General features: G+C 40.2%; 1 protein-coding gene across 4 annotated transcripts in view; it reads right to left on the reverse strand.

Moving 5' to 3' along the window:
• crtac1 (cartilage acidic protein 1) overlaps positions 1-21,192 on the reverse strand; it is a 302,413-nt gene that overhangs the window by 196,185 nt on the left and 85,036 nt on the right. For all 4 annotated transcript variants that reach the window (XM_031905179.1, XM_012966738.3, XM_031905180.1 and 1 more), the window contains 1 exon segment: positions 8,692-8,888. In XM_031905179.1, the coding sequence (XP_031761039.1) occupies positions 8,692-8,888 (197 nt within the window).

A 21,192-nucleotide genomic window follows, 5' to 3' on the forward strand; every position in this document is an offset into this window, starting at 1 on the left:
AATATCCAAATGTAACTGTGAATCATTTTTAGGGAAATGTTTATCTGTATATTTTAACTGTTTGGTCTTGTATTTGGAAACTTTTACTCTGTAAAGCCCAGTGCAAATTGATGGCGTTATATAAATAATAATAATAATAATAATAAGGGAAATATACTGATGCTGCATATCCCCTATAATTATCCAATGTACACACTGTACACGGGACCTTAATCACGAGACGTATTTATATATAGGCACCCAAGGGCCTGTGCATAGGGCAGCAGGCTTATGGAGGATGGCTATATAATCAATAAAAAATGAAAAAGATAAAAATCCTCCCCAGGAGCCACCAGACCAACTGGTAGAAGTCTGGCGTCTGAGTCAGGTGGTCCAGGCAATTTCACCCAGGTTTGACATCACTGGTACCAGAAGTGACTTCACACACACTAAAAGTGACATCAGGCACAGCCATGCACATGACATCACTTGCACCGTCTGGGGGATGTATTAGGTCCAGTGTCTAGGGAATGTAAAGAGTATAAAAAAATAAGTTGCACAATCCTGTAGAACTCACACTAAGGAAAGAACAATGAACTACACCATATTTTAAACCAACCCCCAACCCACTGTAATAATCATAAGATTATAAGATATATCAGATATTGGCAGTCCCTGGCATTCTTACACCACACCACTCCCCTCAGGTCAGCTCTATAAAAAGCAAAGTAATGTGCCTACTGGGTTTAAAGAATGTTTAAATAATTTTTTAGACTTAATAGATTGCCATCCAAATAACGAAAATACCCCTTATTCGGAAAACCCCAGGTTTCGAGCATTCTGGATAACAGATCATATACCTGTAATCCCCTTTAAGAGCATATACATACCAGAACAATAACTGCGTACATACACTGGATAAATAAAGTTATGGGATCTATTACTGACAATGTATAGGACCTGGGATATGGAGGCTAAGGGAACTTTTAATAATGTGGAACCATGTGCCTTATGGCTACTAAAAAGAAAAAAACAAACCCTCAATAGAATTTTTTCATTGTTATATTATTAGACTGATGTAAGATTTGAATGGTCACTAATAATCCTTCTTTAGAAAATATGCCTGTGCATCTTAAAAATACATTTTTGAGTCCCCATTATACCTGGTAACAAATGGTACCCCACTCCAGTTTTTTCCTTGGTACTAAAAGGAAATCCCTTTTCACATTACGGGGAAGCATTCTTTCTATTTACGCTGAGGCGTGCAGTACATTTACAGGTAATGGAGCTCTGAGGGGGCGTCATGCACGGCTCTTACATTAGTGCTGCTAGTTCCAATCTGCTGTCGGATAATGTGGTTAAGGACTCTGAGAAGCTGAAGGGGGCCAACAGACCGGTTCAACTAGGATGGAAAACAGGGACATACTGGGGGTCATTTATAAAGTTCCACAGCGCATATTTTTTTTGGTAGATGGTTATTTTGCGAGTGTTTTCCCATAACTGCTTTTATTACATTTTGTACTGCTGTGGCCATATTTCCTTTTTGTGAATTGCAGTGAAATAGCTCACAAAAATTTGCAAATGACATTGCGGTTTGAATGAGCATTCCCTCTGTGCGTGTTCATTATGTGCAAATATAGCGTAAATTTTTACTTTGGGAATATAAATTCACAGTTTGCAAAATCAGTTAAGGCTGATGGCAGACAAGTCACGTTTTTATGAGTATTTCGGCTACATGTGCCTGCACCCGAGTGTATTCTATTCTTTCGGGTGCAGGCACATGTAGGAGGCGTAGGGCGGTATTTTCAGCAAGCGCTTTTCCGCTTGCCGAAAATATCCGCAATACGCCTCGTCAGCCGTAGTGAATATTTTTCTGCCACCAAAGTTGTGGTGTAACTCACATTCACACTGCTAATAAAAATTTTCAATTATGTTTTGCACATTTAATGCACCAATCTTGTCCAGTTTTCTAAATATAAACAGGAGCAGGGCAAATATGTTCACTGTGAGAATAATTCTGTGCTGCACAAATTTTATAAATGACCCCCACTGTGCAGAGATAGCTGCGGTGAAGTAGGTTATATTGACCGATTGTAATAATCCAATAGGGTTGTTTTGCCTCCAATAACAATTAACTATATCTTAGTTGGGATTGAGTACAGAGTACTATTTGGTTGTTATAGAGAAAAAGGAAATATGTATTAAAATGTTGAATTACCTGATTAAAAAGGAGTCTATAGCAGACAGCCTTCCTGTAATTCAGAACTTTTTGGATAACGGGTTTCCAGATAATGGATCCCATACCTGTATTATAAATTCATTCTGGTGGCGTGATGCATAGATTTTAGGCAATATATTCGTGTAATTGTATGTGCTCCATATATGGGATAAATAAAACGGCATCATTTGTTTCGTTATCAGAAGGCTTGTTAGTCCTTGTTAAGCTTGTTGTTTGTTACCATCTCACAGCCAATGTGCACAAGACACCACAATACCCATGTTGTAGTGGCTGCCTGAACACATCTTTGCCACTCAGTCATGCTGATCATTTAGGGCTCTGGCACACGGGGGAGATTAGTCGCCCGCAGCAAAACTCCCTGTTCGCGGGCGACTAATCTCCCCGAGTTGCCTACCCCTGCCATCCCACTGGCGAACATGTAAGTCGCCGGCGGAATGGCAGACGCGGAGGCGCGATTTTGTGCAAATCGCCGAAAAAGACTCGCAAGTCTTTTTCGGCGATTTCCTGAAATCGCCCCGCCGCGTCTGCCATCCCGCCGGCAACTCGGGGAGATTAGTCGCCCGCGAACAGGGAGTTTTGCCGCGGGCGACTAATCTCCCCGTGTGCCAGAGCCCTTAGGAACATGGCTCACCAAGGACCCAATGCACAGTTCTGGAGAGGCTGAGTATGGCCATCTTTACTTTCCAAGTTGCACCAAAACCCATACCTACAGATATGGTGCAATTGGTGGTGAGGACCCTGAGCACAACTTTCTCCATTCTTCCCATCCAATTTTTTTTCCCTTTTTTTCCTGAGCTATTGTTTCATTTTTTATCATTTGGCACAGATGTATTTTTGGTGGGGTTCTCACACAACAGCCTAGTATTGATGGAAGATATTAAAGGAGAAGCTTTGCTTACCGTGGGGTACCAAAATGTTAAATATCTGGAGCACTAAAACATTATTTTGCCTAGTCCTGCACTTAAGGCCAAATGCCCATACCTGGTGCACTATTACCTTCCAATTTGTGCCTGTATGTTACCCAACCACTTAGATTGTGAAGTGACTTAGCCTTTCTTTCTCCTTTAAGCTAGGGCAAGGTTAGTAGCCCACAGCTTTAAATTCACCTTTGCTGGAGACCCCTGTCGATTTGGGACATTTGTGCAACCTGCCACCTGCAGCTGTGTACATGTTCTCTTTATATGTTACATTTATAAAGCTGTGGTCCATTCTACACCCAAGATGTTGTAGTGTGCTTTATTGGGGAATACGGGTGGTTAAGCAAGTGTGGAGATACTGGGCCACAGCATGTACATTTGCCCCTTTTGCAGCCATACCAAAAGACAATCAAACGATAGTGCCGTTTTGTAACATTCCTACCAGTTCCTAATACAAATCACCATATGCTTGTACTTTTATCATAACGGTGCGAAGGTTGTTCTTTTTTAACTTGAGTTTTATTTTGTTATAATAAACAAACAATATAAAGATAGTTATCACAGTAAGTATCAAAAGTTTGTTTATTGATTGACAGAGATACAGATCAGTCGTTGGTTTCTGTTAGATCAAGGTCAGCACCTCTAAGTGACATTTTAAGGAATTGTGGGACGTATGATTACTCATAACTTCACCTCTGACAGAGAGGGAATTGTTTCCATGTAGCAGCAATGAAAATTCAAGCTGCAGAGAGTGCATGGGTTGTCAATTTCTGTGCTGTTTGGACGTTCTTCCCCAAAGTGAGGGTAAGGATATCATTATCAAGATCCTGGCAAGATATTTTTAAGAGAGTTAAAGCCTCTTCCCAAAATGGTTGTATGTGGGGGCAACACCAGAACAGTGAGGTAGGTCTCCAGGGGCTCTGAATTCTCTCCAACAAATTTAGGATATTCCAGGGAACAGAGCTTAACTGGGGACATTAGGATGTAAGGTTTTCATAAATATTTTCCTTTGGTCTAATGCAGGCAACTCCTAGGTTGGTACTGTCCAACATCGGATCCTATTTACCATTGTTCAAGCTCTAGACCTATGAGATTTGTGCATTCTTGCATATACCTGTAGTTGTGTTTGTATCCTGGAATTGAAAAGGGATTATTTGTCCCCTCTGTATTTACTGGACCTTTTTGAGGGAGCCCATGCAATGCTACATATTCAAAAGGTGATAAAGAGGTTTCCTCAGTTTTTGTTTTCTTTTGCAGTGATAAACTATGGACCTAAATTTATATCATCATATGATCTAGTGGTCAACTTTGCTCAAGAATCCATCACAATTAAGCCCTCAGCAGCAAAATCTATAAGTACCAGGAATGTCCAATAACTCATCAAACTCTCCAAGAATGCCCATTAAATCACTAATACAGACCTTCATCAATTACCTCTTTCCAAGATTCCCCAGGTACCAAATAAATGTGTTTCATTATAGATACCTGTATGTTAAGCCCAGCTAGTTAACCCACAAATCCTGGGAACTTTCAACACAGATGTCGAAACCTGGAGGGACCATAAGAATTAGGGAGCTGCTAAACTAACCAATCCCCCCCCTCCCATGGCTTCTCAGATACACACTTAGTGCTTCTAATGCGAGTCCATCCCTGATTTATGCACACAGCGTTTCTGAAGCAAGTCAGAGAGAGAGGAGCCGCAGAAGGGACAGAAAGGATAAAGATATAAAAAAATGTATTCAGCATTACTGATTCCCCGTGCTCCAGTCTGAATTTCCCAGCTAATCACTGTAATCAGTAACCCCCACATGTAGTAAGTTTGCTCAGGAGCAGAAACCCATAGCAGCCAATTAGATGTTTGTTAAACAGGTGACCAGTAGATACTACCTGATGATTGGTTGCTATGGTTTACTGCTCCTGAGCAAACTTAGTGCCTTTTATTACATAACTTGAGTGCAAAATTGAAAGGTACTCTCCACCTCTTCAAAAAGTGATTCAGGTGCCAATGCCCACTGCCTCTAATTGTATAATGTGCTTGTGGTGCCAATATCAACTGCTCTCTGTATAATATACTGGGGGTGTCTGTACCAACTGTCTATCCCTGTATTTTATGTGCTCGGGGCAGTACCCACCACTGTATAAAATGGGCTTGGTTGTCAGTACCTACTGCCTTTTAGCATAGATAATGTGCTTTGGCTGTCAGTATTCATTGCTTCGCACTGTAAATAACATGTACAGTGGTACTATTACCCACTGTCTCTCACTATATAATTTACTTATGATACCCCCTACTGTATCTCTTTGCATTTATTGTGGTACCAGTAGCCAATAGCCACTTCATACTATATAATAGCCTATATAATAGCCACTTCATACTATATAATGTCTGTTCCAAACGCTTTTCACAATAAAATATCCTTAGGTTGTCAGTGCCAGACCCAGAGTAGTAACCTGAATCCTCTTGCAATTGCAACATGGACTGGTGCATTCTTCTATAGACCTGAGTTTTTTTTTTGGGCTTGTGGTGAGCTACCTGCGCCTCAATGTAGCTGAAATCCAAGGGCCTATTTTAAATCCCAATCCACAGTTTTCACAGTGTCCACTGTGTCTGACTATATAATGTGCTCGGGGTGCAGGACCTACTCTTTTGGGCCTAATTATCAAAATTCAAATTTGTGTCATTTTAGGTCTTTTTCTGTCATGACTAAACTCACCTTTGAATAAAGTACAAATGCCTACTCATTTATTAAAAAAATCTGATTATAAAAACCGCGAATGTAAAAAATAAAAGAGAAAAGAACCCGAATAAAAATCCTCATTGTCATACATGAAAAAAAAAAAATATCACAAAACTGTTTAAAACCCCTAATTAAATAAAGATGATTACAATTTGCCTAAGACTGCTGCTACTGAATACTTGACCTTGACAGCTTTTAGATGGCAAAGTTTTGGATTACTGTTTTTCATGGTTTTTACGCTTAATAAATTACAGATTTTTAATGTATTTTGAGTAATTTGTATAATACTTGATGTTTAGCCCTAAAATATGATTTGTGAAAACAAACAAAATACAAACATCAGTACATGGGCCTCTTAGTATAATATGAAGGCTTTGAAAATACGCTTTCTCCCATGGTACAACATGACTCTCCCATGGTATAACATGACTCGTGTAGACCAGCTATATTCCTTTCAGTGGGTGCTACCAGAACATACTACACATCAATAAAGGTTTTCATCACGCATGCATATTTTTTGTCCTTTTATGCAGCATTCCTTGTTTGCCATAGAAGTGTGCACTCTACCCGGTGCCACTGAACAATTCTCTCCCCTTGGTGAGGGGTTGGATATACTGGTGCACCCACCCATATAGCACCAATACAAAGCAACCAACCCCCCTAATATCTCCACATATAATAATCTAATAATGTCAATTTATTGTGGATTTTTAGATTAGGAACAATGTTCCCTTTTAATATATATCCCCCAGAAGGGTAGAGCTTTAAAAGTGGTATTAAAAAAAGAGGGCGTGGTTTATTTTTGCACTTCTGGTTGGTGCATATTCTCTCTGCCAGGCCCCCCAACCAAAAACACATTCTACTGCCTGTGACTTTTAGGCAGAATCCTTGTAACTAATAACCCACATTTAGCCCTGTATGTACAGGTATCCAGACAGGCAAACATTGATATGAATTCATTTAAACTAAATGGTTTAATCTATAACTGCTAGAAGGTTATCAGTTCCATCATCATTAATGAAAATAACAATGGTCTTGATTTGGTATAACAAATTGAAAAAACCTGTAACACTTTCTTGCAATTGTATGTTACAATCAGAATTTATAGCCAGAGCCTTTAATTTCAAATCAGAACATTATAAAATTCTAAAAATTTAAAAATATTAAAGCCAAATTGAAAATGAATTATATACAGTATTAGAACAAACAGATAATCTGCTTGATGGTAATTCCCCAAAGAAAAGCAGAGCTCTTCAGCTTGGTGCTCTATCTTGTTATCAGGCTGTCAAGGCAAATAAGAAATGTGAGGGCAATAATCATAAGGCTGTTTTCTTTTCTTAAAAAAAAAAGATTATTGGCAAGGAAATTAAAGGTTAGGTTGACAAAGGCAGCTATTGTCTGTAGGAACCCAACTAACTCTGCTTTGCGAGAGGGGAGCTGAATGCTGGCAGGTGACACTGTGGCAGGTTCTTGGCACATCATTGCTATCTATATGTGATTATTTTGCTCATCTGACCATGGCTACAACCAGGAAATTAAAAAAGGAGGGCATTTACATATATCTGACAAATCAGAGTTTATCCACGAGTGCAATGTGGAGCACAATCAACATGCAGCCTTTTTTCAAAGAATTCCAGCATCGTTGCAGTCGCAAGGTGCTGATGCGCTTGGCACAATTGCTCTGCTGAAAACTAAAGATGCAACACTTTTCATTCTGACAGAAGATAATAATAAACAGGTTTTTTTTTCAACAAGCAATTATCTTGTATTATATTGTCCTTTTAATGTTTGTCTTACTTCAGAGAAAAATCCTACTTATAATGGATCTATATTCTTTTTCTAAATGTGTAGCTGGTACAAGAATGTAAGAGTTAACCTGGGCATGCAAGCAAAGAGATAGTTTTGCCCAGTTTCGCAACATACATCTTACAAGAATGGTACAAGCAAGGTGGTTGTCTGTGGACTTTATATGTGGCCCTCAGCCCAAAGGATTTTCTGCAGGGCCCATTTAACCTCGACCAAAACTCAAAAATCAACCTCGGCCAAACACTGGTTTATAATTTGCCAATTCAGTCAACGGCTATACACGGGCAGATTTTGTGGCCACCCAACAAATGGTCTTATCAGCTAACCAGTTGTTTTAACAAATAATAAAACCATCAGTGGGAAATGATATGTGAGTAGACTTTTGTCATATCTTTTTTGTGTAGGCTGCAAGATCATAAATATTACTTTTGCATTTAACCCAACCCTTCAGAATAAAGGCACTTGCACTGATCGTTTGTATAACGATGATCTGATCATTCCATCCACTGACAAATGTCATTGTTTCACGTAGAAAATGTTTTTAACCTGTCTGATCGATGCAAAGATAAGTAGACTATTTTATTGGAGCATCCAAAAATCGTTTGTTTCACAAGACAAAATCTGGAACCCATATCTAGCATTTAAACTTATAGCAAACAATTACTTACAAAATCTGCCATTTGATCCACACAGTTGATCTTACCCTCCATTCCTGAGATTATATCAGAAAATTACATGAGAGTAAGAGACAGCCTGGTTACTGTCTATATCACCTTAGGCCCCTTGCAGATGAGAAAACATACTGAAGAGCTCCTGTCTAACTCCTGTCAATATCACAACCAGCATCTCTTACAGATATAACCAAGATTATAAAATGTGTGTATCATTAGAGCCCCATAGACAGGACTTATAAACAAAACACTACCTTTATATGATTGATGAGCAAAAGCATAAACCGTGCTTGGAATCTAAATGTTTTCCATGAGACAAGTTGTAGGTGAAGCAAGATTACCTGAAAAGGCATTGTTTGTGTTTAGAAAATAGATTTCTTCCCTTCCATCTCCATCAATATCACAGGCAGCAACCCCGATGGCATTGCCTTGGCGATCTCGTAAAGCATAATACGGTGAGCTCCGTTCATCCACAGCTATATTGACTAGGTGACCTTTCTCCTTGATATATTTCAGCACTAGATTCGGCCCATTGTATCTAAGGTAAAAAAAGGCAGAACCTAATTAGACTTAAGTTGCTTTTTTTTTTTTAAAACAAGACCATATATATATATATATATACACTGGAACAAGGACAGCACTCCTAGGATTTAAAAAAATGTGAGCAAAATGTAAATGCTAAAATAGAAAGGTTTATTATTTGACGTTTCGTTCTCACACAGAAACCTTCATCTGGAGTGAAAAACAAATAAATTTATATATATGCCATTAACCTTCTGCACCTAAAAGAACATATACATATATAACAGCAAAAAAGGGACATTTTACCTTCTCAAGTGGTTTCAGAATTGTCCTTGATTTTGATTCAAGACATGTTCTATTCATACGTCTGTAATAGCAAAGGCTTTGGAACTGACTTACAAAGTACTTATGTTAAAGTCACAATCAAGAAATATAGTGAATTGCATTTACTTTTGATGGTTTTTCCTTTGTGACAAATCTTATAGCAAAGCAGATTAAAAACAGTCCAAAAACACTTTTTTTGATGTAACACATAATAATTATGACTCCTATTTTTGGGGGGTTTTTAGGGGTTGTTCACCTTTAAATTAACTTTTAGTATAATAAAAAAAGGGAAAGTTGTGCTCAACCACTAAATTTTAAACCATTAGGCGGGAGTGCCTGTGACCACAAAATTCATATAGACAACAACAAGAGGTCCTCTGCACTCACCTATTATCAATATATACAGAACATTAAGACATTCTATGCATTAAGCTACCAATAAATGCCCTCCCCTTTAAGCAAAACAGGGATTGTTTGTCCATATATTGTAATATACTTCAAGTTGGCCAACTTAGAATTCTTCTTCTACATAGAATTCTTATTGAATCAGATAAAAGTGAGTGTAGGACTGGCCAGATCAGGAATGGCTGATGTAGTTGGCCAGCTTGAATATATTGCAATATATGGACAAACAATCCCTGTTTTGCTTAAAGGGGAGGTCATCCTTTGGTAGCTTAATGCACAGAATGTCTTTAAGTCCATATATATATGCATTATAATTCTTACCATTATAATAACTTAACCTTAAATTAACCTTAGACATTTGAAGAGCCCTTTCAAGACTGTGTCTAAGCCTCCACAACCAAACTTTCCCACATCCTGTGCCTACTATGACTGTTTTCCCCCCATAACCTAGCCCTCAGGCCTGCCCCTGCAGAAAAGCACCTGTACCTTGATCTATTTAGCCCCTTTTTGGCTCCTCCTAGGGCAGCCCCACCACATCTTAAGCTGTGACTAATCAAACCAATACACTTAACGCTGTCCTCTCCCTTCAGCTGTCACGAGGTAGTCATTCCCATATTCCTGCTTCTTTTATTTATACTGCCTCTTCCTCCTCCCACTTGTTCCTTTACCACTACAGCTCCCATCATCCTACACACCGACTTCCTTTGGGTCCCTATTACCCCTTGTCATGGCCTCGCGCCGCTCCACCTGTTCCAGGCTCACTCTTCTGGGCTACTAGACCCCGCCCCTGCAGTCACTTCACTGCAATGTTCAGAACATGTGGAATTGATTTAAACTGACACTTTTCTGCTGGGATGGCACATCATAGGAACTTGCTCTAAAGCTCTTCACACTGCAACTTGACATAATTATTAAAGTTCTGTTGTGATTGTCTTCCCCTTTCTTTTAATCTCATCTTACTGAGTGATGGAAGAAATTAAGATTTGTTTACTGATAACAGGAGCATCTGTGCAGTTGGACGGTTTTTAAAAACCTGGAAGAATTTAAGAAAGGGAATGCAAAGACATATTTACAAGTCTGCAACAGATGATTTGTCTTTCTTTCTCTGAGCGAGAACAAATAACAACCGTCCTTTAGCCTCGAAATGCAGACGCTGCTTTTAAATTTGAGCATCTTACTGCAGAATTAAATTCTATTTACTTATGATTTTAATTAATATATTCAGCACTGTGATATCTGAAAATGGGCTTTTGTGAGCAGTTTATCAAATTTAGAGAAGAGAAGACACACTGTATGGCCCTGGTATGCTAATGAAGTCGGGATGGCGTGTCTGTGTTTTTATATTGTATTTCCTTCACTTTATAGAAATGAAATGAATAATTATACAAATAGCAGTGAGTATTACAGTTTAGAAAAAAAGACAAGTTTATTTCATTATCTGTTATGTTCCAGAAACTCAGAGTAAATAGTGTTATTTATCAGTCCTGTGACATCAAATCTCGCATAAGTGAATAAAATACAGACTTTCTGCACAAGTAGTTCCATTAGTGGATGTTATCATACAATCATTTATACATACTGCATTAACCTGCAGACAATGTTGGGCCTCATTCAGCTTACTGCTACCTACATTTCCCCATCTGAATCCAGCACCAACTACACCTACCAACAATTCCAGCATCTGGGCATAAACTAGGGTTACCTGCCCGGCTTTTGTCCTGGTCAAAACTTCCTGTCTGGCTTTCCAAATTAGTGAAACCAGGCAGGACTCTTTAAGATTGACGTGGAGATTGGCCAATAGACAATCACCATGTCACCGGCTATGCCCCTGACATTACCCGCCCCCATGATGTTGCTCCCCTGCTTGGGTTTTCAACAATAGAAAAGTGCCAGCCCTCGGATAAACACAGACAGTTAAGAACCAGGAACCAGGCTCCCCCTCCGAATTTCTTGAATGCAGCCTCTGCAGGGTTGAAACCCAGCTGGTATTACACCATCCTGGCTGGTAAAATACCACCCAGGGTAGTTGCTGGTAAATTTGTAATAACTTATTCTCTGCCCCCTAGACCCCCTCTAATCCACCCCCATCCCACCTCCTATTCCCTCTTACAACTCTCTTTGTATCCCACCTTGCTCTCTATTTCGCCCTAAATGCGGCCCCAGCAACAGCTAACATGGAAAAATGGTTACTGTGGAAAATGAGTAAACGTCTCATACAATCCAGTCATACACCCTACCTAAAAATTAGAGTAGAGGGTAATCAAAGTGGCCACTGAAGATGTTTGCTTACATTCGGAAAGAGATTTGCAGCTACAAGTTGTTTCAGAACTCTAAATTCCATCAGTTCCAAGCTCCAGCTCTAACTCCACTAGTTCCAAGCTCCAATTCTAACATCCACCAATTCCAAGCTCCAATTCTAACATCCACCAGTTCCAAGCTCCAATTCTAACATCCACCAGTTCCAAGCTCCAATTCTAAAATCCACCAGTTCCAAGCTCCAATTCTAACATCCACCAGTTCCAAGCTCCAATTCTAACATCCACCAGTTCCAAGCTCCAATTCTAACATCCACCAGTTCCAAGCTCCAATTCTAACATCCACCAGTTCCAAGCTCCAATTCTAACATCCACCAGTTCCAAGATTCCATTTTCTATTACTAGATAATGGAACATCTACCAGCAACAGCAGTGATACTGGAAATTTCCCCATTTATTCTGTGCAATAGCTGATCAACTTAATGCTGGAAGATTGACTAGAGAAAATAGTTATATACTACTATATGGTAAAATAGTGAGGGAGAGTGGACCCTTACTAGAAACTGCAATTATGAACTATAGGCGATAGGCCAAAGTTTCCTATATGAGAGTATTCCTAATATCTACTTTAGGTTTGGGTTTTCTTCACTTAGGCTGCAGCATTATCCAACTTATTTCATGTAGAGGGCAAATTAATTCTCATACAGCGTATTTGAGGGCTAGAGCCCTAGTGCAGATTGGGACCACAAAATTAATTTTGAGGGACTAATCCAGTCCACGGGCCTCCAGTTGGACAGGCCTGACCTAAGGAGATGACAATAAAGGTAACTGTTACACACAACCTGCAATGCTGGTATGTGCTTATGAAACCCAATATGGATACTAGAAGGAAATTCAATCAGAAAGATTCTATGAACAGTTCTTCATGTGAGAGATTGGCACACCTTGTAATTGCAATTCTTATGAATATATGATTATTAGAATGCTAACAAATTATAAGGTAGGAGAGAACATGAGAAACCTAGAGAGTCATGAATGAAAGTGCAATTTAATAGGGGCAGAGCAATAGTGTTGGTGGGAAGTTGAAGAATATGAATTATACATGGACGAGAATGCGTTATTTCTTTAATGCAGTATGGGAAGTCTAATATCTGGAAACATGTATATGTATTGACCTTAGCTAGCTAATAATAGACACAGTACTACACCTGACAGGAGTGTTCATTTCATGGACAAAGCCCGAGTTACCGGACTAATCTTCAATACCATTGGCATTTACCAATTCCTAAAAGAATATGACAAAATAATTCACAAATATCCCATATACAATAATTCAATGGAAATTGGATCTAACACAGTGATACCTTAACTCAGAAAAACAATAATGCCGGCTACTGTTCTGGTTTTGAAATAATTTATACGTTATGCTACTTATTATAAGTAGCCTCTATCTGTTTTTCTGTGGCTTGAAAAACTATATTATACTGGGTTGGGGGGGGGAGTAGAAAATCAATGAGGGATTGTAGAAAGCCACACAAAATATGATTACAGGTAACGATGGCAGTGATCCATTAGATTTTTGCTTATTCCATTATTTTAGGAATATTAATATTAAATAGCTCAAAGGACATGTCCAATGTTACCTGTAAATGCAGGGCTAGGCAAAATGCGAGATGGAACCGAGCCCAGAAAATGAATTTAATGCGTAGATTGATCACTGATGAGTGGACAATTTGTACGGATGTAGCAACTAACAAATAAGTTAATATGAAAGACAGAAAATTAGCAGTACTATGACCTTACATCTATTTCAATAATTGGCTCCTAATTTCTACCTGTCCAAAACTGCTAATAGTGCTAAATACGGCAAAATATGCTGCAGAATAAATATTTCAGATCTCAATGCTCCTAACAGAAAATAATAACGCAGCTGAAAAAATAGCAACTCGCTATAGCACGGGGTTTCTTTTGTTCAATGTATAAAGGGACAGTTTTCTTTTTTTTTATATCTCTATTTATTTGAGGCATACATGGCAAAGGAACACAGTCTGCACTACGTTAGTTATATTTACAATAAGGGGCCAATTTATCAGTGTTATTTTTACTGTGATTCCACTTTCTGACACTAAAAATCATGAATTTTATGTTTTTATTAAGGACAAAAAGCACAAAAAACTGGAATGTAAAACTTAGGCATGCAAAAGCTTGCAAGGTCACTTAAAAGTCAATGGGAGCTGTCCTAGGCAAAATTTAAAATATTTACTTAATTTGAGTTTTTGGAAAAAAATTTAGCCTAAAAACTCACTAAAAATGAAGATAAAAACAGACATTTGAGGTATTTTTTATATTTGGATTTTTTAATAAATTATCAAAAGGAAAGGTAAGAAATAAGTAAGCTTTATTACAAAGGTCTATGTAAATACAGGCATAAGCACTCACAGAAACGCTGCACTGTATCCTCTATCAAACGAAACACAGGGTTTCTTGTCTCCTTTTTTGTAAACATGTTCTTTAGTATCAGACTTCCCCTCTCAGAAAAATTCTTCATTCCCGGGGTCGGAGTCTGCACAGCTCTCTCCCTTCTCCTGCACCCCCCTCCCATAAGAATTTATAAAACTCACCCCTCCCTTAGGAATGTATAATCTGAGCTACCAGCTTCTAGAGCTGCAGCAGGAAGCTACGAAGACCAAGCTAAAATGGCAGCTGCTATCCTAAACAAACAGAGGGAGCTTCTAGGGCTCTTTACTCAGGTATGGTAAAGCTTTCTGCAGAATTAATATAGCGTTCTAGGTGGCATTAATGTGGCAAATCTATGGGCAGTAAAATGTCTAAATGACTTTCCTTCTCCTTTAAATGTGAGTTTATTCAAAATACTTTAAAGGACAAGGAAAGGTTCTTATAAATTAACACTTAGTCTAGAGGCATTGGTGTAAAGTACTCACTATATAGCTTGATTTCCAGATCCCTGCTGTCTTGTGTCTGATATAGCACTGGCAGCCTAGAGCACTCTGAAGACTCCTGTGACATCACAGAATCTCTCCCCCTATTCCTGTGGGCTGCCAGCGGCAGGCTTAAGTGGCAGTGCCTTGTATTTTGCTCTTGTGCGCATGTGTATAATGTGCTCTCCCTTCCCTGCTGTGTCTATGCACGCTCCTTAGTAACGCCCCCAGCCAATGAGAAGCGGAATTGCCGTTGCCATAGCAACACGTGTCCGCAACTGATTTGTTCATTTCTTCTGTGCTACCTAGGCTCAGGGGGGAGGGAATGCTGCACATGCTCAGTATAGACGGTGAGGGAAAGGAAGTGGGCAAACCTTTTCAAAGATGGCGGCGCCATTCACAGAAACAAGTATGCAGCATGCAGTAAGTGTAACTCTGTAAATCTTTCATTAGGCAAGCCACAAATATAGTGTTTTTAACAATAGTAGTACTATTGAATAGTGTGCTTAATAGAATTTTGAATAAATATGCCTCTAAAACAATGCAAGGAAAGAGAAGTGAAGAGGAAGACAAAGTTAAGGGAAAAAAAAGGAAAGAAAAAGGTGAAAGTAAGGGAGTCTTTTCAAGAAAAGACATCAGTCCCTTGACTTTCCAGTTTCCCCATTAAAATCCCAACTGGTTAGTATGTTCTTACAAGTTTACATGGAGTCCGCCTTATGTTTCTTATTGTCTCCAGTCTTGCCAGAAGATAGAACATTTTGCTAATGAAGTCAGTTTTGGCCAATGACTGATGCCAGGGCAGTGTACCCGATTACCCAATAGGCAGAAAGCTTTACTGTGTGGGTTTGTTTTGAGGGAGGCACAGTGTAGCTGTTTCCACATCAACAAGAACTTCTTGGTTAATTCCTCTAAACTCTTGAGAAGGTGTTGCCAAAAGATATGTAAAAAGTTTTACATATAAGCACCAGATGAAAATTGTAAGGCGCCTTTGTATATGTTTTATGTGTTTCAGGCTGGCTCATATACCAGTATGGAGTTAATTAGTCTGGCATTGGGCAACTTGTCTGGGCCAAAGGATTGTTGTAAGTCTGCATCCCATGCCTGCCTAGATATTTGTGGTTATTCATGGCCTTCAAATACAACTTACATATTGGTTCTCTGGCTCACTTAGAGCTCAAAATATGTGTTGATGTAATGGAAATATTAGGCTTTTATACATATCTTGAGAAAAGTAAAAACATTAGATCATTCAGGACAAGAGTGTTACAAGCAATCATTATATTTTTAGAAAGCCAAAAGTAAAAAGCTTTAGGCAGGAGTCCCGGATTAACAATTTTTACTAAGTAGACATTAAGTTATTTGCCTAACCAAGGTTTAAAAAGCCTGATCCTGTCTCCTCTTTCCTGCCTTTACATGGACCATCATCTTAGATCTTGGAATGGCCTCTGTCTGTTCCTTTACTATCACTAGTCTGCTGCCTGGACTGACCTCCACTGGTGCCCTGACTGTCACTAGTTTGCTGCCTGAACTGACCTTTACGGTGCACTGACTATCACTAGTCTGCTGCCTGGACTGACCTCCACTGGTGCCCTGACTGTCACTAGTTTGCTGCCTGAACTGACCTTCACTGGTGCCCTGACTATCATTAGTCTGCTGCCTGGACTGACCTCCACTGGTGCCCTGACTGTCACTAGTTTGCTGCCTGGACTGACCTCCACTGGTGCCCTTACCGTCACTAGTCTGCTGCCTGGACTGACCTCCACTGGTGCCCTGACCATAACTAGTCTGCTGCCTGGACTGACCTCCACTGGTTCACTGACCGTCACTAGTCTGCTGCCTGGACTGACCTCCACTGGTGCCCTGACCGTCACTAGTCTGCTGCCTGGACTGACCTCCACTGGTTCACTGACTGTCACTAGTCTGCTGCCTGGACTGACCTCCACTGGTGCCCTTACCATCACTAGTCTGCTGCCTGGACTGACCTTCACTGGTGCCCTTACCATCACTAGTCTGCTGCCTGGACTCGCCTCCACTGGTGCCCTGACCGTCACTAGTCTGCTGCCTGGACTGACCTCCACTGGTTCCCTGACCGTCACTAGTCTGCTGCCTGGACTGACCTCCACTGGTGCCCTGACTGTCACTAGTCTGCTGCCTGGACTGACCTCCACTGGTTCACTGACTGTCACTAGTCTGCTGCCTGGACTGACTTCCACTGGTGCCCTTACCATCACTAGTCTGCTGCCTGGACTGACCTCCACTGGTGCCCTGACTGTCACTAGTTTGCTGCCTGAACTGACCTTCACTGGTGCCCTGACTATCACTAGTCTGCTGCCTGGACTGACCTCCACTGGTGCCCTGACTGTCACTAGTTTGCTGCCTGGACTGACCTCCACTGGTGCCCTTACCGTCACTAGTCTGCTGCCTGGACTGACCTCCACTGTTGCCCTTACCGTCACTAGTCTGCTGCCTGGACTGACCTCCACTGGTGCCCTTACCATCACTAGTCTGCTGCCTGGACTGACCTCCACTGGTGCCCTGACCGTCACTAGTCTGCTGCCTGGACTGACCTCCACTGGTTCACTGACCGTCACTAGTCTGCTGCCTGGACTGACCTCCACTGGTGCCCTGACCGTCACTAGTCTGCTGCCTGGACTGACCTCCACTGGTGCCCTGACCGTCACTAGTCTGCTGCCTGGACTGACCTCCACTGGTTCACTGACTGTCACTAGTCTGCTGCCTGGACTGACCTCCACTGGTGCCCTTACCATAACTAGTCTGCTGCCTGGACTGACCTCCACTGGTGCCCTTACCATCACTAGTCTGCTGCCTGGACTCGCCTCCACTGGTGCCCTGACCGTCACTAGTCTGCTGCCTGGACTGACCTCCACTGGTGCCCTGACCCCCTTTCCTGCATGTTGGCTGAACTGACATCTACATAACAGTGACAGTGGTATAGCAGGCTGTACTGTAACCCACCCCTGCATTTCCCCCCCCCCCCCCCCCCTTGCATGCGCTCACACCAACTTCTTTATTCATTGCACTGGGGACTGGGTGGGCAAGAGATTTAAAGAGCTGTCAAAATTTCCCATCCAATCCCCAGATGCGCCCAGCGGGTGCTATGTTGCCCCCAGATTTTTGCCTCCCTAGGCCTGGGTCTTTGTGGCCTGCCCTTCTACCTATACATGAAGACTATTTTAAAACCAGCATACTTTGATTAAAAATAATATGTTAATCTACATTATTCTTCATCGAAAGCATTTTTACTAGATTGCGGTGTTTCTGTTGCTGTTCTTGCTCATATATAAAAATATAATATTTTATAATATACATTATATATTAATTTTGTAGAAGAATGCATATATGCTGAGAGATACCCTAACCATTTACTGACAATTTATCAGAAAATAACACTGCAAGTATTTCTTAATTCACCTTTTACAGAGGATACATTTTTCCTTTAATACATGTATTTTTTTGCCAGGCTGGGAAAGGGAAGGAAGGTGCAGGAAGCTGAATCCTGCTGTGTAAAACACAGAGGGAAGTAAATTGCTTCCCCCGCAATTGCAGAAAAATAGCATATGCAATCTTATATACTTAGTCTATATCATTTTATAAACACTTCTGCACATATATCTGTTACAACATGATTTTTTCATGATGTTAAAACTGCATTTTTTTCACAAAAGAACAGATAAATTCCCCAATGGCAGTAGGGTTATGGGCATACCTCTAATATTGCAAATTAGGGATGTCAAATCAATGTTCCTCTTACTATTATGAATTATAACAGCTTTCTGATGATGCTACAAGTTTTGGTTCATGTCTGATTGAAGTCCAGAGGCTTGACATTTTGCTTTACAATAGAAATTGCATACTACTTTCATCAGAGAAACAGAATAAAAAAGAGGATGAGATGTGTGATACATATAAGTATTAAACATTGCTCTGAAGGCAAGACAAGCATTTTGATAGCATTTTACTGCATTAGTTTATTTATATTATTAGAACAAAATCAGGTCCTACTAACCAGCTCTTTGCAGTTTGTTACAAGAATAGTGCACTCACTACAGTAGTGCCAGTTGGAGACACTCCATGGACATGTATACATGTATGAGCATCAGCAGACAGGGTTGGACTGGGCGCCGGGACATCGTGTTAAACCTATGCAAGCTCAGGGGAGGACAGTGGGGGACCCTGCGGGAAATTAGGGATGCTCAGCGGGGGGCCCTGTGGGGGGGTAAAGGAGACTAAGCGGGGGCCCCTGTGGGGTGCGTAGGACGTGGCTGTGGCCATCCAATAAAAGACCATGTGGGCTGTTTTAGTGATTAGTTGGAGGTTGGCCCAAGTAGATAGACAGAAATGTATTGCTCCAATCGCTGCACATCATCACACAAATTATTTATTTGTTTAAAAGGATAAATGAAGGCACAAGCAAAATGAAGTCTGCCTTACATATATGGGCTGGGTTACGAAGCTCCAGGCGAGCAGCATTAGGAATGCTTGACATCACAAACCCTAAGCAGCTTACAGTCTGCATCCTCTGTTGATATCAAAGGTCCAAAACTTGAAAGATGCTTCTGAAGTTAAATTGTATTCATTAAAGCAAAGTAAGGATCAGTGCATTATAGATCCTGAGACATTGCACGTGCCTGAGTGAACTCACAGCTATATCAGATGGATAAAAGGATTGACCACTTACACCTTCCAAAAGCACCCAGATATCCACTAATGAAAAATATAAACCGTAAGCACAACACAAAGAACGCGAGCTATATTATAAATATATAGAAAACAACAGCTACTAAAAACAGCTAAAAGTTTGGAAAAGAAAAACATCCTATATATCTAGATATAAAAAGTCAAAATTCCACCCTTTTTAAAATACGTTTTCATCCAACTCTTGGTTGTGTTGCAGAAAATTGAATGTTTTACACCTACACATGTTATTTATTCTTTGTTTACAATCGCTAAACAGTCCTTTGGCTTTGCACCCACAGAAACGTCTTTAGATAAATCACAAAATGAACGACGCCAATGTACTGTAGGCAGAGAAAAGAGAAATAAATTTACTACAGAGAAGTATCAAAAGAGCAATTCAACAACTGACATTTTGCAACATCAAGCAACAAAAAGAAAAGCAAAAGAGCCATATTGGTTGGGGAGAGAATGGCTAAAAGGAGCCAGTGAGCCCATTGCAAAGGCAAGGCATGCACCGAGAGCAGAAAGTATCCATATTCCACATGCTACGCACATAGCACTGCCTAAAAATGAGAGGCTTTAACCTTCACTTAAGGAATTATAGGCGGAGACATGCAGATTACTCCTGTTATTGTGGCCAACAAACTGTGAGCTGTGATGAATAGATTTATTAGCTAATAAGTACTATTAAAGTAGAAGGAAAGTTTCAATCACTGGGGGGGTTCAAAAACCCTAACCCTAAAACTTCCCTTCTCTGATGTTATGTTTGCCCATGCTCAGTGGAGTAAAAAAGCTGGCTTTATGCTCAACTGCACATGTGCGGGCCCCGGGATCTCATCAAAAGGAAAGGAAGAGGATCCCTAGTCTTCATTAAGCACTCGCCAGTGCAGAGTAGATATTCACATACCCCTCCAATTTGCCTATTTCTAGTTAAAACTGCTTCAGTTTTTCAAGTGTTACCTTCAAAATGTATCTGCTTTATTTAAACTCTTTTTCACTGAATTATTTTTTATTATTAGATGAATGCCCAAAACGGTACCCCACATCTATAGTATGTATCACTCTAGGCAGAATTTTGCTTTAAATGGATTTTTATATGAGATTTTTATTTTGAAACTTAATATCTGGTGCTGCAATACTGCAACCACATACACTGCATATATGCCGTATATATATTCTTTCTATCCAATCTCTGGATAACTGACTGCTTTCATTCATTCAGTGTGTAATCATACAAATAACAAACATATGGCACTGGATATCAAAAGGAAAAAAAAACTACATTTTGTAAATACAACTGATGAAGAAATCCAACACTTGATGTTTAAGTGATATACTGCTATGCTTTAAAATGGGGGTTGTGTTAAGATAAATGACCTTGCTGCCATTTACTTGAATGCTTTGCCAGCATGGCTAATTCTAACTGTGAGACCACTTTGGTCATGGAAGGAATGATGTAGAGGTTTTGCAGAAAATTATGACATTGACCTCCCTTTTAATAGCCCTTTTAAATAACCATTACCTTTAAATGTGAAGGCTGAGATGTAACTGGCGGCTAGCAACCCTACTGATGGAAGAAGCTGCCCCTCCGTCTGCCTTATTTTCCTATAGCTCCTCTGAATAAGTAGCTCAGTTATATAGCAGGTATGCTGAAGCTGGGGCTTCACATTCTACCCTATTCAGAAAGTATCTTTTTCTA

The sequence above is a fragment of the Xenopus tropicalis genome, chromosome 7, assembly GCF_000004195.4.
Source record: "Xenopus tropicalis strain Nigerian chromosome 7, UCB_Xtro_10.0, whole genome shotgun sequence".
Taxonomy (NCBI): Eukaryota; Metazoa; Chordata; class Amphibia; order Anura; family Pipidae; genus Xenopus; species Xenopus tropicalis.